This window comes from Cottoperca gobio, chromosome 9, assembly GCF_900634415.1.
Source record: "Cottoperca gobio chromosome 9, fCotGob3.1, whole genome shotgun sequence".
NCBI lineage: Eukaryota > Metazoa > Chordata > Actinopteri > Perciformes > Bovichtidae > Cottoperca > Cottoperca gobio.
Genome location: NC_041363.1, coordinates 13739700 through 13756623, shown reverse-complemented (window position 1 = coordinate 13756623; position 16924 = coordinate 13739700). Strand labels below are relative to the sequence as shown.

The 16924-nt window shown below is 39.4% G+C and overlaps 1 protein-coding gene across 1 annotated transcript in view; it reads right to left on the bottom strand.

Annotated features, from left to right (window-relative positions):
• grid2 (glutamate receptor, ionotropic, delta 2) overlaps window positions 1–3323 on the bottom strand; it is a 432197-nt gene extending 428874 nt beyond the window's left edge. The window contains 1 exon segment of the mRNA XM_029439497.1: window positions 3236–3323. Within this exon segment, the coding sequence (XP_029295357.1) occupies window positions 3236–3323 (88 nt within the window).
• Window positions 3324–16924: the final 13601 nt, after the last annotated feature.

The window sequence follows — 16924 nt, the reverse complement described above, 5'->3', positions numbered from 1 at the left end:
CTAAGTCAATATCACACACACACACACACACACACACACACACACACACACACACACACACACACACACTGAGAGAGAAGATGGAGTGAAAAAATCTAACTAAAAGTCTAGGGGGATAAATTATCTCCTCTTGCAGAATGAAACATTTTGATGTGCAGAAACTAGCAGGTACTTTTTCCTTACAATACCTTATGTGAGAAAACATTGATAGCAAATCATAATACTCCTTCCTGTACTTGCTTACACTGTAATCATACCCTGGTATACCTGCGGTATTTTGAAGAAGCGAGGATAAGGAGGGTTGATTGAGGGATGGAGTGAGAGAGAGAGGCAGAATGAGAAAATAGAAATATTGTTTTTGGGGTGATTACCCTTGTTGTGATTCAAAGTACTTGCGGCTAGCCAGGAAATGAACTATTGATTTGAAAAAAAAGTGGAGGGAGAAGAGAGAGAGGGGGAAAAAAGACAATGACTGAAATCACACCAACCAACCGCTCACACTGATCCTTTGTCATCTCAAACACTTTCACACATACTTGCATGAAATTGTAACTAACCAGGAACGAATTCAGTCAACCAATAAACTACACATTGCTTTCACTGTGTCCTCTACTAATTGTAAACCACTCACTGGCCTGCTTTGCACTAAAAGGGTCAAGAAGGAATAGCTGGGTTTTCTCATTATCCATGTGACTGAATTTGCTCCTCAAACATATACTTGGGATTTGTATGGATTAGGTTGCAAACTGGAGTTGATTTGAGAACATGTACTTCTGTAAATCCCATGTCTGCACAGCCTAATTGTACCTACGGTCTGTTCTAATACAGTGCACTAAGATATATCTATCCATCTTTGTGTTTATCCTTCTCTTTGTATATAAATATAGAGAAACAGATAAACACAATCACTGATTACTATCAAAGGGTTGTATCTATGTATGGCTGTTGTTGAGTATACAATATGTATGTGTAGTATTCAATATACAAATATAATAAATAGTCCTAGTATGTAATACATGTCTCTGCTCAGCCAGGATTATAAATCATGAGTCATTAAAAAATATATAAAGATCACATTTTGAGAAAGGTTTACAGACTGCTACATGGTGAGCAAGCAATCTTTTTTCACTGGCATTTCAAGAACTTAGATTTATTATTTCAGTACAGCAAAAACCTCAAGTAAGGTTATATGTTATTGGTCAACCTCATGGAGTCTATACCCAGAAGCTAGAGTTAGTGAGACACCATGTCCGACAACTACAATATGGTCCAAGTTCTAAATATAAAGAAACGAGACCAGTCAGTGTAGAGAACCTTGACCCAGATCCAGTGGCTGACAAAAATCTATAGTTAGCCTACTCAGCTGAAGATCCCTGTCTAAATTGTGGTAAGCTTAAAAATGTCCCATTGCTAACATTTATATATCTAAAGAAACCAACAATCAGTGAGCTGGTAACGTTTCAGTTTCTTGCTGTGAGACACTTCCAGAACATGTGGCAGTTGATGTGATCAATCCATCCAGTCACAGGATGATCCGTCTAACCAGTGGATTACACTGCCACCCCTGTGGGGTCAGCACCAAAGGCATCTGCACATTGTGTGACTTTCATAATACTCCATCAGCCTTCCTACCGTACTGCACTAATATTTCTGTATAACCTAATATGAACATTTTAAAACTAAATCCCATTACAACTATGAAGCCAGATAAAACATTATTGTGGAAAAGGCATCATCTGTTATGTGTGGTTTCCCCAACGAGAGGTTTTCAAACTGGTTTGATGGCATACCACCTGTAGGTTCTTTGTTCTGCAAATGACATATTACACAGTCACTATGTTCTTGACCTGAGCAAATCTCATTCATGGCCATGCTGCTGTTGTAAGTCTGATATGAAGCATCAGCTTGGTCTACAGCCCAGAGAAGACCTCGAACTGATCCAGCTCTTGGCAAATTGTGTCAAGATAGCTGCTAAATTGGCCTGGGATCTGCTCTGTAAATCAGCTGGCCAGGGCCTAAATGGATCACACAGGCCAGTCCTTCCTCCCTGGCAGCATAATGTAGTGGGTTAGATTGGTGGCTTATAACATGTAACATGTGTGAGTGTGGATGTGAGTGAGTGTGTCTGTTAAAATATGGATGTGATCTTGGCCATGTGCATGCTGTAGTCAAAAAACAGCTCAACATGGACAGGTGCTTATCTTTATGCTGGTGTGTGTGTGTCTGCGTGTGTCTGTGTGTGCGTGTGATTGGTCATCACTCTCACTCACTCACCTACACACCGCTCTCTCTCTCTGCTCTATTGCCCAATGGAGGCCACCGAGCTGTGCAACGATTATGTGCGCCCACTACCACCTCGCGTCCTCATCTCATCCTACAAGACACGCTCTCCCGCGTCATCTCTTCCTCTCTCTCTCTCCCTCTCTCTCTCTCCCTCTCTACCCACCTAAAGCCGGAGCGGGAGGCGGTGTTACATCGCCTGAAAGAATACGCTCCCTGATGTCGAAATCACACTCAACACAACAGTGCCATATATAGCCGGTGGTGGTGGAAGGCGGAAAGGAAAAGACGTTAGGACATAAAACGTTTTTATTCACTGGCACTGCAGTAGCTCACCTCACGATGGAAGGTGGTAATGCCATTGTGTTTAAGGGGGGGGGGGGGGGGGGGGGGGGGAGAGATAATGTGCCGTCCTTGGTAATCCCTCTGCCATGCAGGGCAGCCTCACGCAATACTAAACCACCTGTTTTTCGCGCATCCTGTGCGCACACAGCCATTACTATATATTAAATTCTAAGGAAACGTTGCACGTCCCTCTTTACCGATCAATCCATATGGCCATTAATGATATTAACCACCTGAAAAAAACGACTTTTAAAGGAGTTTTATCAATAAACCCCCGACTCATATATAAACTTAATTTGAACGATAACCATAATGGCGCAAAGCAGATCGTTATTCCATCAGTAGGCTAATACTGTATAAAGAAGTGGATGTGCCAAAAAAAACCTGCTTGAAAATCATTTCAAGTACGGTATCAACATCGTGAATGAAATAGTTACATTCATAGAAAAGCCTACTAAATACCACTGGGCGTCAAATAAATCTCCAGTGATGCTGTGATTAAAGCAGCGCAGCCCATATCAAGACTGAAACCTCCAATCTGTTTCCTGAGAGACGCACAGAGAGCCTTATTGTGGCCGCGAATTAGAGGAGAAAAAGCGCAGTAACTCACCGATGTGGATGATTGAATCCGAGAGAGCCGACTTCCACTCCTGGCTCCAAAAAACGGCAACGACCAACATAGCAGAGATAACTTTCATGTTGTCCAGAAATATTTCCTCCAAAAAACAGAGAAAACCACAGCTCTCTGAGTGAGAGCGGACAGAGTTAAAATCCCGACAAGCGAATCTTCTTTTAGTCCATATGTAGGGCGGTCAAATAAATTCCCTGTAATCTCTTCCTTGATATAATATTCTCTTGACGTTAAGAGCGTGATGCTTGTCCGTAGAGGAAAATAAGTAGAGATTCCCAGGTAGTCACAGACTGGCGCCCTGTTGAAATTCCTACAAACATTAAATCATATTCTGGGCGAGCGGAGAGACGCTGAGCCGCAGAGAAAACAAACCGCATCCAAACGTCGCCGCGTTAAAACGAACTAAGGGACTGCAGGATGTGTCCACTCTTTTAAAGGAATACCTCTGTAACCATTGAAAAATGTGAAGAGAAGCCTAGTTATCTTGAAAAAGCGGGTCCTGTTATAATGACCCGTGATTCCCAGCCTTTCAGACTTGGCGACGCAGTTTCCCCCCTGCACCAATCACCAAACCACCAGCAGCAGCAGCTTCAGCCTCAGCGGACCAAGCCAACGGCCAAAACTTCCATTTTGCCCAGGGGCTTTTTATTTTTCCTCCACTTAGCCCCTCTTTAAATATTGCCAACGCCAGAATACACAGACGAACACAGCGACTTTTGTTGAAGGGGGAAAGAAATACCAAATGATGAAAAGCCTTGTCACATGGCATTACCACGGAGAGGTACCATATTCCGTAATTGTCTCTAGTTTCCTGTAGAGATGAGAGAGGGACCGGGGTGGAGTGTCTTGCACATACAATGAAAGAGAGCTCCAAAGCCACTCTTCCTTTCTGCGTCAGGAATGAAAAAATGTAGGCTAGGCTTTTAGGAGAAGAAATAACCGAGGATGCGCGCAACGACACTCCGCGGTCTGCACTCCGTATGCGGGTACTCGCGTCAGCCCCAGCACGCACGGTGGCTGGTGAAGAGGAGGTTTGCCGCTTCCGTGTGGGAGAGAGAAAGAGAGAGTGAGAGAGAGAGAAAGAAAGAGAGGAAGGGAGGGAAGGGAGGACAGAGAGGGGGAGGAGACCCAGGAGAGAGAAAGAGAGAGAAAGAAGCAGCAACTATAAGCAGCAGCAGTTGCCAGCCGGGGCGCGCATCTACTGTCTGGAATTACCTTGTAGAACGAGAGAGAAGAGATGTCCCCATCAGGGCGGGCGATGCAGAGAGGAGTATAACAGAGAGACAGACAGATGGAAAGAAGGGTAATCTGTCAACCTTAGTTCTGGCATGGGCACCTCAAACCGCCATCGATCTAATATCAAACTCTCACTTCCACAAGAGCTGGTGGTGGGGGTGCCAGTCATTATATTAAAGGTTATCCTGGTTACTTTATTTAAAAAAAACTTTAGCAATGGATGTCCATCCACCTAATCACGCTGTTGTGTGGTTTGAGGAGAAGCATGTGCTGTAACATTCTCCCGCTACTCAGTTTTATTGTTCAAATTACTTGTAGCAATTATTGGGAAAGGATGCTTTCATCTTTAATACCTTTTCCAGTATCTGTCCATCATAGACCCATTCCTCTCTCCGTCCTGTACAAACATATTTTCTTTCTATGCAACTACCCTCCCATCCTATTGTCCATCCATTATATCCCCACCAACCACTATCATCCATTTATCCATCCCTGCTTCCCTGAAGTACTGGTGTCTCCAGGGTTCCTCTTAATCTGCCCTAGATTTTGGATTAGGGATTAAGAAGGTTGGGAGCTTTAGGCTACTATTGGATTGACTGTTTTGTACGCATTCAAAGAATGTGAGATTACATTGACAGTGATACTGATGGTGTGAAAGCTGCTTTCATTTCTTCTATTTGACATTATTGATTTATTATTACATGTTTATATAACCACTGATGTTGAAGTGAAACATCTCGTGTGGCATGAAAATACAGAGATAAGAAGAAGCAAAAGGAACATAAAAACAAAAAAATGTGTATACATATGTATAAATAATTATTGATAAAGAATCAATAGAGAGAAAAGGGTTTGACTTTCTATTAAACTGATCAGAGTTTTATGTCTTGAAATAATCCATCATATATTTTGTTCATTATGAATCCTCCAGTAAAGTAAAAGCATGGATTTAATGCGTAATTGTCTAAAAAGCCAGCAAGCAAGCACCCCTGCACAATACAGTTAATGCATTTCTGGAAATCCCCTCTTTGACAGAGGGATATCTTGCTCCCTTAGTTCGTTTTATCTGCTGCGAGCAGAGGACGCTGTGGATACTTATGAGTAGGTGTGTATGCTGTGACCCTGCAATGAATACACGTAAACATGTAGTATCTGGCACTGGTAAATAGACTTATGCTGTACATATGTGGGTGTTTTTGCTTTTGGTTTACAACCTCCAACCTCCAAAATGTAATTTTAGGACATATTAAAATTCACCGACTTATTATGGAGCCTATAAAGCTTTATATCCAGTGAGAATGGGACTTTTTTTTAATTGATTTTCACATCAAAGCAAAAGTATTGCCTCCTGTATATGCTAATACTCTTTATTATTTACCCCTCTGTTTCCTCCTTTTGGACTGCCATTTTACTTCTTACAAAAATAATCTTTCCAGAATAAGATCTCACCGTAGCACCAATACTTAGAAACTCAGTGTCTTGTCCCCAAGACCATTTGGGTATTACAAGTTTTACTCTCCGTTAATGCCTTGCAGCAATGTTTTACTTTACTTTTTTCACTGTCGAGTATACTCTCACTGTTGGTGGGGACAATGTATCCTCAGGGAAGAAAGTTCTTTCAGCACTCACTGTTGATAACTGTAAACACAATTAAAAAGGCAACATGTTTTGTAAAAAGCAGGGCCATGGACTCAAAATTAAATTGGGTAACTCTCAGTCACACAAACATAGTGAATGTATACAAATTCAATTCCGACACACACAAAGGGTAAAGTGTCTCATAGGTCCAGTTGTGTCCGTTATGCAACATTAACTACTAGGCTGTGTCAATTATGTGACACTTGTTCATTAACACTGTTAATTGAAAGACACATGTGATAAAGTAACAGATAAGCCTCGTGACTTGAGAAAGACAAAGGAAGATGAGAATGACAGAGGTGAAGATTAGTGTGCGTGCAATAAGGAAACATGTCAAAATAATGCCAAAAATGCTGACAAATTCCCATGCCAGTGTAGTATTTCAAAGTGATATTTAAAAGATGCTCAGTTTGTCTGATGAACTGTCACACACTGAATGTGTCTTTGGGGACTTACAGTACAAAACAGTTGAAAAGCTTTTTTTAATATTTATTTTAATGTCTGTTGGCACATTACTACCTTTACCGGTGCATTACTGCTACCAACTGGGTGGGAGTGACACTCAACATTATCCCAAGAGGATGAAACAGAAAAAAAGTGCCTTAGATTACCTTTCGTGTCATTACCGATTAGTTATGTTTAGTATTCACTTCAATATAAAGCTTTGCATGTCAAATGAATGTTCACCTTGTAGGAATGTTAAACAATCTAATAGGTCGGTATAGACGTGTCAGAAACTGTAAAACATGGTTCCCTAGTTCTGTCTCAAGTTGTGTACTCATGGACAGCATTGAAGATTATTCCTTGTTGGCAGGACACCATTTTCTTGTTTGTAGCAGTCGCTTTTGCTATTAAATACACGTCTTGTCAAACGCATTGCAAAAAGTATTTCCCCAATTTATGCATAGAACTTTTCTTTTTAGTAAAATGACAGAAAAGTGCCCAGAGCCTCTTTTTCTTTTAACATTCTGACAAAAACATTTATAGACATTTATATTCTCAAATATTGAATGAGAATTCATATACCATCCGAGTAGTGTGTTATACTAAGTTCACAGTGATCTTTTTAGGATGTGAGAACCTTGTAAGTAAAGGATAATTATATGAAGCTTGTTTTCACTGGTTCACTACTAATAGATATTTGATTGATAAGAACTTGATGAAAAGTATAACTGTTAAGATTGCTATGTAATTTGTGAGATGTTGCATTTCAAAAATTACATAGCAATCTTAACAGTTATACTTTGGATTTGAATTCCCAAAGCTTTAAACTTTCACTTCCCTACCCAATTAATTTTATTATCCACTGAATAAAATATGAATGACACAAAAAACCTCTAATTATAAAATTAAACGCATTTTGAAAAGTCTATAAGCTCCTCCTTTGTTCTTAAACGGCCACTTCCCTTTATTTGTGTAAGCCAGTAGAAGAGTCGGCTTGAAAATGTTCAGGGCCGTGTAAGTGAGATTGTTTTTGGGTGCTATAGAGAGGATATACATAAAAGTATTGTGATGAGCTTACAGACCTAAAAGGCTACACATACACACTGGTAAGGAAGAGCAGACAGATATCTGCTTCAGAAAGAGACAAAGAGTTATTCAGGTGTGAGCTGGGTGGCTTGTTAGTATGCATGCCTACTGCCGTCACCAGCTCTCAAGGACATTGTCTGTCTTGTGTGAACATGGATGTGTGTGTGAGGAAATATCAGATATTTTGCACATTGTATAAAACAACTACGCCTCTCTTTCCTTGTTGCCACTGAAGCTATTAAGTGACAGGACAGTCAAAAGCCAACATTACTTTGTCGGTAGCAAAACCTGATATCATGAGCTTGTGTGTGTGTCTGTTTGTGTGTTAACTTGCTTCCAAGCAAAAGACCAGACAACTATTATTAAGCCTGAGTACCATCAGACACTTTCAAATGGCCACTAACGACCAACCGAGATGATTTATTGTCACACAGAAAACAAACAGAACAAAAAATTCAGCACACGCTGACATTTGTATCAACAAACAAAACAACCACAACATTCATTAGTTGTTTTGTTTAAACCATCAAAAAAGGTTGACATGTGTCAACCTTTCTAAAACAATAGAACTTACTGGTCTGCTTGTAAATGTTGATTACAATATATTTTTCCTTTGTGTGGTAATACAAACAAATACTTACTTAGAGTAGTTTTTTGGCACTTTTCTCTTTGTAACATGAGTGGCATTAAGGTTTGTTTTGTATTGTAAATAAGTATGGTTAGAATTGGGCCACACACACACACACACACACACACACACACACACACACACACACACACACACACACACACACACACACACACACACACACACACACACACACACACACACACACATACACAGGAGAGAGCAATATCTCCAACAACAACAACAACACTAGGCTATTTATCACCACCCTTTCCAGTAAAGCAATGAATTACCACTGTTCTGCTAGTAATTGGATGGCCCTTCTTTTTTATTTATATTCTGTGTTTAAATAGCAATATTTTAGAGGTGCTTCACCTGTCCACCTACCCATGGCTTTTGCCTGCTAATGGATGCCTAATGTGGCAAAGAGGAATGTCTTTAAGGTCTTCACAGGACCCAATCTAATCCCAAACACAGCCAGGCTACATGGCACTACCTCCCAGAGAGAGCCTTATTCCGAGCCACCGTAAATCCAACCATGGCATTAAGATCACACATACACACACCACACCCTCCCTTCCTGCACACACACAAACAAACACAACCTAGATCTAAACTCATCCTAAGTAATAATTGATAGACTCAAGAGTTGTTCTAATCCAAGAGTGGATAAGAGGGCAGACAAGTGGAGGCAGGCAGATAAAAAGAACAAAGTTTGAGGTGAATCGAGCAGAAAAAAGTGAAAGAGTTTTTGGTCTTTATCATTTTTTTAATATGTGGGGTTTGGCGATATTACCCAAGGGGTAAGAAAAGGTGCTGTGTGAAGATAAGAAATGTGATCAAGACTTTGACTTACTTTCTGTGTGCATGTCTGTTCATTGTGTCTGCAGCTGGCTAGAATTTAGTTTCCCCACCATTGTGTCTGTCTTTAATTAGTAATATATTCACCTCTCAATCAAATGTCTGGACTTAAATAAAGTCTTCTGAAGTGAGCCATAAAGTGAAATCCCTTTATACCCTTCATTCCCCTTAACCCAGGAGATAAAGAAAAAGAGTATGGTGAGAGCACTGGGAAGGTTGGGGTTGGGTTGGGGGTTGGATTGGATGGGTAATGGCAGGCAGAGATTGAAAGGTTGAGAAAACATGAGAAAGAGTGAGAGAAAGACGTAGAGCCTAGCCTTGGGCATAGGTATTGAACTTATTATGAGTGCTGAGAGGGGGGTTCTCAGGGGTAATTATACAGGAACACATCTTTTTTCCCTCTTTCTCTCTCTCTCTCTCTCTCTCTCTCTCTCTCTCTCTCTCTCTCTCTCTCTCTCTCTCTCATCCCTCTTTTCCTTTTTTCCTGCCTCCAAGTATATCAAATGGTTCGGACTGTCAAGTGAAACTCAGGAAAGGAGTATTTCCCCATCGCGATAATATAATGGTGGACATAAAGGATATTTGCAGCACAAGAATGTGAAATCTTGTCCGTCTCAGAGACTTTCTTTAACCTGTTCAAGACGGTTCCTATGTTATCCCCACGTTGATTTTCTCTTTATTTGTTATTGAGCAAAGAAGAGTGTTTTACTCTGCAGTTAATAAAGTCAAAATTATTATTTTTTTACAAAACAAAACACAATTATGGCAGGGTTAGACGGGTCAAGGGTTTGAGGGAACGAAAATGAAAAACACTAATTTCAGCTGTTGTAGCTTTGCCATAAAGTAACTAAAGGCATTTTGGGGAGCTGTCCACATGTAATCGAGCTGAAACACTCCTGCTCAGCATTGGAGCTGTCCAGTTGGGTAGTGCTGAAACTAAACTGAAGCAGATAAACTCTAAACCTAAACTCTTTTCTTGACCAGCGTTTTCAGGCCAGAAATAAATGGTGCCGGTCCACGTGTCCTGAAAGATTTCAACGTTGCTGATAAATGGTCAAATATAATCTGTGTTTATTGAGTAAACAATTGATTCCACTATAACCAATGACACTAGATATGATACAGCAGGCGTCAGAGCACTGTGTAAGTGATGCATATGCGCCGCAGAGATCAGCTCTAAAACTGTAAAAATAGGCCAATCTTCTATTTATATATTTTACACGAGGTGAGATTTACACAGAAATAGGTCATTGAGTGTCTATTCTGTTATTAACCGATATACAAGAAATTACTTAATGACTGCCAACGAGCATATTGGCAGTTTGGTTGTGAGACTTTCTGTCCCCATTTAAATTTGCTAGTACCAGCTGGCGGTTGCTTAGTAAACTTATATCTTACATACACTGCAGTCTGTAGATGTTAACTTACCCATACTACACAACCCCCCTGAAAAGGTTTCCCAGTGGTGTTGCCTGTAAAAAGATACATTTCGCAGCACATCTGCTCTGCTAACAATTCACATTTGTTACATATTCAATGTGTGGACATTATGACTGGAGAGATTTAATTATGTTAGTCTTCAAAAAAACAACTGTGAATTATCAGATAACAAAAAACACTGTTCTATACACTCTCTTAAATGGTGGACTTAGACAAAATCACAACATGTAGTGCATTTAAAAAACCAAACAAACAACCTTGTATGACTGCCTTTGCACGAACATCAATTTAAAGAGAGTACACCTTGTTCTATATCATAGGCTCACTGTTATACATTTGAAAAAGCATAATGGGAAGAGAACATTATATAATTAAACAGCTGAAAGACCAATGTGTCTGTCAGTATCAATGGTGACACCTGTTATCGACTTACAGTCGAGAATGGTGAGTGCGTCCCGCTTTTAAATTGCTTATTTATACTCTCTTCTTAATACAGAGTGCTCAGTCTCTGCAAGCGTGACACCACGTGAAGTGACACTCCATAATGAAGTGCTCGTGGAGGCACTGATTAAGGAAAAGGCCTCTATGGACCTGATGATGATTTGCAAAGTTGCACCAGCACTGGAAATTATGCTTGTGTTTTCTACAACCAGACGGCTAATAAAAAAGGGCTTTTCAAAAGCATTACCCGTGCATAATTAAAACATGCAACAAGTCGGGCTAAAATTGTGACATGCTTTATAGCAACAGGCACTGAAATCATATTTTATACACAGGGTTGACAACATTTTAGTTAACGATGTTAGCAGAAAGTTAGGGCATGAAAATGGTTGAACTGGCTTGGCTCTCGGCTTTAGGATATAGGACTGACATACACCGAGTGTCTCTGTAGGCCATCATCTCTTCCATAAGCCTATTATTAGGCTCCAGCAGTTACCAGCATGAGACATATCCAATACAGTGTTAAAACTGAGAAGTGTTCACTCTGCAGTGTTAAAAAGTGGAACTTTTTAATCAGACTGCGACAGCCCACAGCATTGGGACATTTCACTGTGGATGCTGTTGAAGTCTTAAGTGCTACATTTCATCCATTTAAAGTGACTTAAACACCATAAGTGCATGCATTTTACAAATGGTGTCCAGCAGTAATGAAAACATACACTGCACAGCATCAGTGACGTGCTGTGCCTGTGGGGTTACTACCATATGAAGGTTGTCTTCATGCTCTCTATTAAACCAAATGTCCATCAGGTAATGTCAGACAGAAATTTGACTACTAGCATTCAGCTTTAGTGTATTCAGTGAACTGATCATCTTCTATTATACCATATAATAGAGAATTTGGCAAGAGGAAGCTTTAGCAAAAATATCCCAATTGCCGTTCACCAAGGTTGGAAATTTAAAGCCACATTCAGAAAAAAACGCATAGGGAGCTGTCCTGACTCAGTGGAGCTGAAATATGGTAATATCGGCCATTAGCATGCGATATTTGGTGAATGTTTGAGTGTGAGGTTTTTTTGAGCATGAGTGACCCCAGTGTGAGTTGAACCTCTAAAACTAAAAATGCTATTCTGTAAGATATAGATACTGTAAATGCATCTTTTGTGGTCCTGACAAAATTCCAAAAAAAAGTTTAAAAGTTGTTGTTTTTCTTATACATGTTAGTGCTGAAACAAGTCGTCAATTATATTGATATGTAAATGATACAAATTGTAAAAGATTATTATTGAGAACCCTGCAAATGTAATGATAAAACATGCTACATGTGTGCATGAATCTGGACATACAAACCAACTAACTGAAGGTGGAGGAAAGAAAGGACCTTTGAAGTAACATGGTGCAGCTGCAGCCTGCAGGTCTGAAGGATAGCTGCAGGGACAAGGTGAGAGAAAGTCTGACTAAACAGAAAATAAGTGCAGAAGTCACAGGTAAGAGTGTAAGAGGGAATGAGCAATAAAGAGCTAAAGTGTCTGTGACAGAGGGAGGTCGAGAGAAAAGCAGCCTGTGTGTGACGGAGAGACCATTACGTAACAGTATCTCTGCTGGAAAAACTGTGCCCACAATAATTGTGTTCAAAATCTGAGAGCATTCAGTGAAATATTTCATTGATTACAAAACCCCTTCCTGTTTAGCAAGATGTTGCCTTTGAAAGACATCAGCCATTCTGAGGCTCACAAACTATGTTGTGATGTTTAAAACAGAAAAGCACAATCAAAATTCCTTATACGAGTAAACAAATTACTGCTATATTTCATCAAATCAAATTTCAATTTTATTGGCAAGCAGCCATAATAAAAGTAAGATAATACCATCCAAGGCCAACCTTAGCCTACCGGGTGTTATCGCTTACATATGTCACTGTCAAATAATGAAATATCTAACGTTGGGGTTCTTGCTTTTGTGCCAACAAACCATTTACACATGCATAAACTACTGCATCCCAAACAAAGGTTCAACAATAAAACTGATTTGCATGTTTGGTAAATAGACATGCTGTCTGATAAACCATTTTATATCAGTACTCCTGCACTCAGAAGCATTAAAAAATCATCCCCTGTTGCTCTCTCTCATATCTCTATTGCATTCCTTGGGTCTGTTGTGTAACACAATCCGATCTAAAAACCCATTATCACATTAAAGCAGCTCACTGCTCAGACAGAACCTATAGAGATAAATACACTTTTTATCTGAAATCTCAGTGCCTGCTCACTCGGAAAAACTACTACGTAACTATAACTATAAAGCTGTTTTATCACACATGCAAAACAATACGGACAAACCACATTATTGGAGTTATTTGTTACGCTAACATCATCCAGTTAGAATCTTTCCACAGCCCGCTCTATTGAACATGGAAATCACTATAGTATCCTGTACCATTGTGCCCCTGAGCAAGGCACTTAACCCCGAGTTGCTTCAGTCGCTCTGGATTAGAGCGTCTGCTAATCGACAAATGTTTGTAATGTATCCTGGCACTATGTCTGCGCAGAGATGTTCAAATACAAGGCACTGAAAACAACAAGAGATCAGATGGTACTGCCTGATGTAGTGTGATATTCAAATGTAAAAAAAAAGAAGTACCATCGAAAAAGAAGTATCACATTTTAAAAATTGTTCAGTCATTGTGTAATGTGGAGAGAAGGTGTTAAACGTCTTAAGGTATGTTGCTTTCTTGCAAGACCAAAAGCATAATTTTATGTCAGTAAAAACATTAGAGCCGCCCACTGTGGCTTGTGCAGAGGAACAGATTGTCTTGTTCTGTTCACTAAATGCTTTCTATCTTTATGATTTAGTCTTGTTGTGTTGAAATTAATTCAGTGGGTTTCCTGAAAGTACAAACTACTTATGCTAAATAAAGTTTGTTTATCTTACACGTACATTCACTCATACCAAAATGCTGTTAAGATGAAAAAAACAATGTGTGTCTATATTGAGGGTAAAAACGACTCAAGATTCAATTATATGTAAATGTCCTTTCTAGAAATGACGTTACTGACCGAGTACCTACATTGTGTAAACTATACCACATATATTGTATGTACTATGCAATGCAACAGCACTACGTGTTGAGCAGAAAATTGATGCAACAGTCAAGTACACTGCTCAACATTATAGGTAACTTTTTAGTATATTCTTTAAAAAAGACACTGGGTTTCAAATGATCATGTTGAATACAGGTATAAATATTATCATGTGTTGAAAGAAAGCCTTCAGTGGACTTAGAAGGCATTCTGATTAGTATGTATTGATCCCTTTTGGATAGCCCGCTATTTCACCTTTCTGTCTGCGCACTCACTCTTTCCTACTGAAATGCCATTCCTTTCTGTGTTTAATGTAATCACAGCTGGAAGCTGTCCTCTGTGATGTTGATGAAAATGAGATTATCCAGTTTTAGAAACCAGTCGTATATAGTTTCAACCTTCTCCCAAAACAATTGTAAAATGTGCTGTTCAGTCTCTCTGTGATGCTGAAAAACAAAGAAATATGTGGTCTGTATAATACCGCCACAGCAGGGAACTGTTCTCATGTGGAAATCTTGAAGTTAGCTTCAACCACAAATTAAAACAAAAAAAAGACTTCCTAAGTCCAAAGGAAAAACACTGAATATGAGAACTACGTTGATCCAGGAATATCAAGCCATAAGTCATCAAAGCACAACCTAACCAGTATAAAACTGGAGCAGCTACTCAAACATGATTCATTTGGTCATTAATATAGAAAGTGAAATAGTCATTCTTAAGAATGTCTGGATGTCCCTAATGCTAGTGTGACATTTACACACTGTGTAAATTATTGTTCAACAAAGTCTATTACAACCTCAAGGTGTTTCCTATTGTCCATGTCAACAGGCTTATATGAACCTATTATGAGATGTGCACTCCCTGCAACATTTAATGCTTTGCTGTGAGGGATTTCATAAAGAACCCAGCCTGAGATCAGCACTCAAGACCAAATCCTGAAAAATGTTAAAAGCTCGCCTAAGGCACCACCTTGGCGAGAGCCAGCACTGACAAAGTGTCAGCAACAATCCTTTCAACAAGGATAGAAAGAAACTCTGTTGGTATACATTTCAAAATGGGAGAAAATAACAACACTACATGCGCGTCCACAAACAAAAATAGATTGATTGTTTGGCATCTTGCGATTGGTGCACTTTTTGACACTGTAGCAACAATAGAAACAAAAGTCTTGTAGATAGTTAGGGTTGTCCGGAATAAAAATGTTTTGGGCATCAAAGCTTAAAAAGCACAGGTACTCCATTAAATCAATTTAAGAGTTTTTACTATAAAATACAATAAAAATAATTTGATATGAAGGGGCACTTCCTTATTATTGTTGGTTAAATGATGAGTAAAGTTCTTTAGAAATAGGATCCATTCAAAACCATTTACTTACCCCAGACCTAATCATAAGGCGTTATTAAAGCATAGAAAATATGTTGGATATGGAGTGAATGATGAACACAAGTTAGCAGAGACTGGAACACACAGATTGAATCACACTTTGCAGTCCCTGCTCGACACTGTTGCACGCTGTTAATAGCAGGCTGCCACAGCTTTAGCCCAGCTGTGGCCCACATCCACTTTCATGTTGCTCAGCCACATATTTCTGCACCCCCTCCATCCATCCTTCATCTCTGCCCGTGTCTTTCTCTCTTCCCCTTTCTCTCTCTCAACTTTTATCTTTCATTCCCCTACCTTGCTCTACTTATCTACTATCTAAGAGCCATTAGTTGATCTCAAGAGAGTTATGAGACAAGGTTTGCGGAAAGACCTAAAGAAGAAAAAAAGGCCACAGTATTGAAAATAGCAAAAATGGCATATAACGATGTTGACTACACGACCCAGAAGTCATCTTCCCAGTTTGTTTCACAATTGTGCTGGTAACATTTCCTGGTAGGATTACCTGTGCACCCACATTGGCCACACTGAAAGTTAGCCTACTCCAAACACCTGAAGAATTCCTATTTGATGTCAAGCCTTACAAAAGCTTGTTGACAACAGCTAGTTTTGCTAGTTAATTAATTGGTATTCTATATTCTAACAGCTGGAGTGTAGGGTGAAAAACACTTTAAAGCTATTGTTAAATGCTGATGGCGTCGTGAAGATTTATCTTGGTCTTGGAGTAGTGGGATGGTGTTGAAATGAAAGTATTCCCAGTTTTTCATCCAACAAAGAGAATGAACATATTCACTCTTAGTTCAGATGATAATAATCAAAACCAAAAAGATGAGACATTATTGCATTTACATGTACATTTAGTATAGATTAGATTTATTATATATCAATGCTATTTATACACTTAAAAGTCTGTTTTTACATTCATAGTCTCAAAATGTACTGGGCTTTTTTGAAAGTAGCACACTAGAAACTAGAAGGATACTCAGAGAGTGCAGACCTCTGCCAAGGCTGTTACCCCAATCTGGCAATGTTAATGAAAGTGTAAAATAATTTGTGTATCCGCCCGTGATTCGAATTCACTCCCAAATGTAATGGGTTCTTCCTTGGCCCATTCTACACCCTTCCACCAAGTTTCATGAAAATGGGACCAGTACTTATTTTGTTCCGTAATCCTGCTGACAAACAAATCAACCAACAAACTGAAAAACAACAAAACATAACCTCTTTGGCAGAGGTAATGATGGTTAATCACCCTACAAGAATGGAATGGTGAAACAGGTGACAAACTATTATAGCCACTGCTCATTTCAAATCCTGGTATTGTATGTGAACCTCCAACATGGATTACTTATAATTTCTTGGCAGCCATGTAAAAGCAGAGCTGATGACTTCTTCAATTGTGTGAGAATAATGTATTTATACTGTACTCCGCTT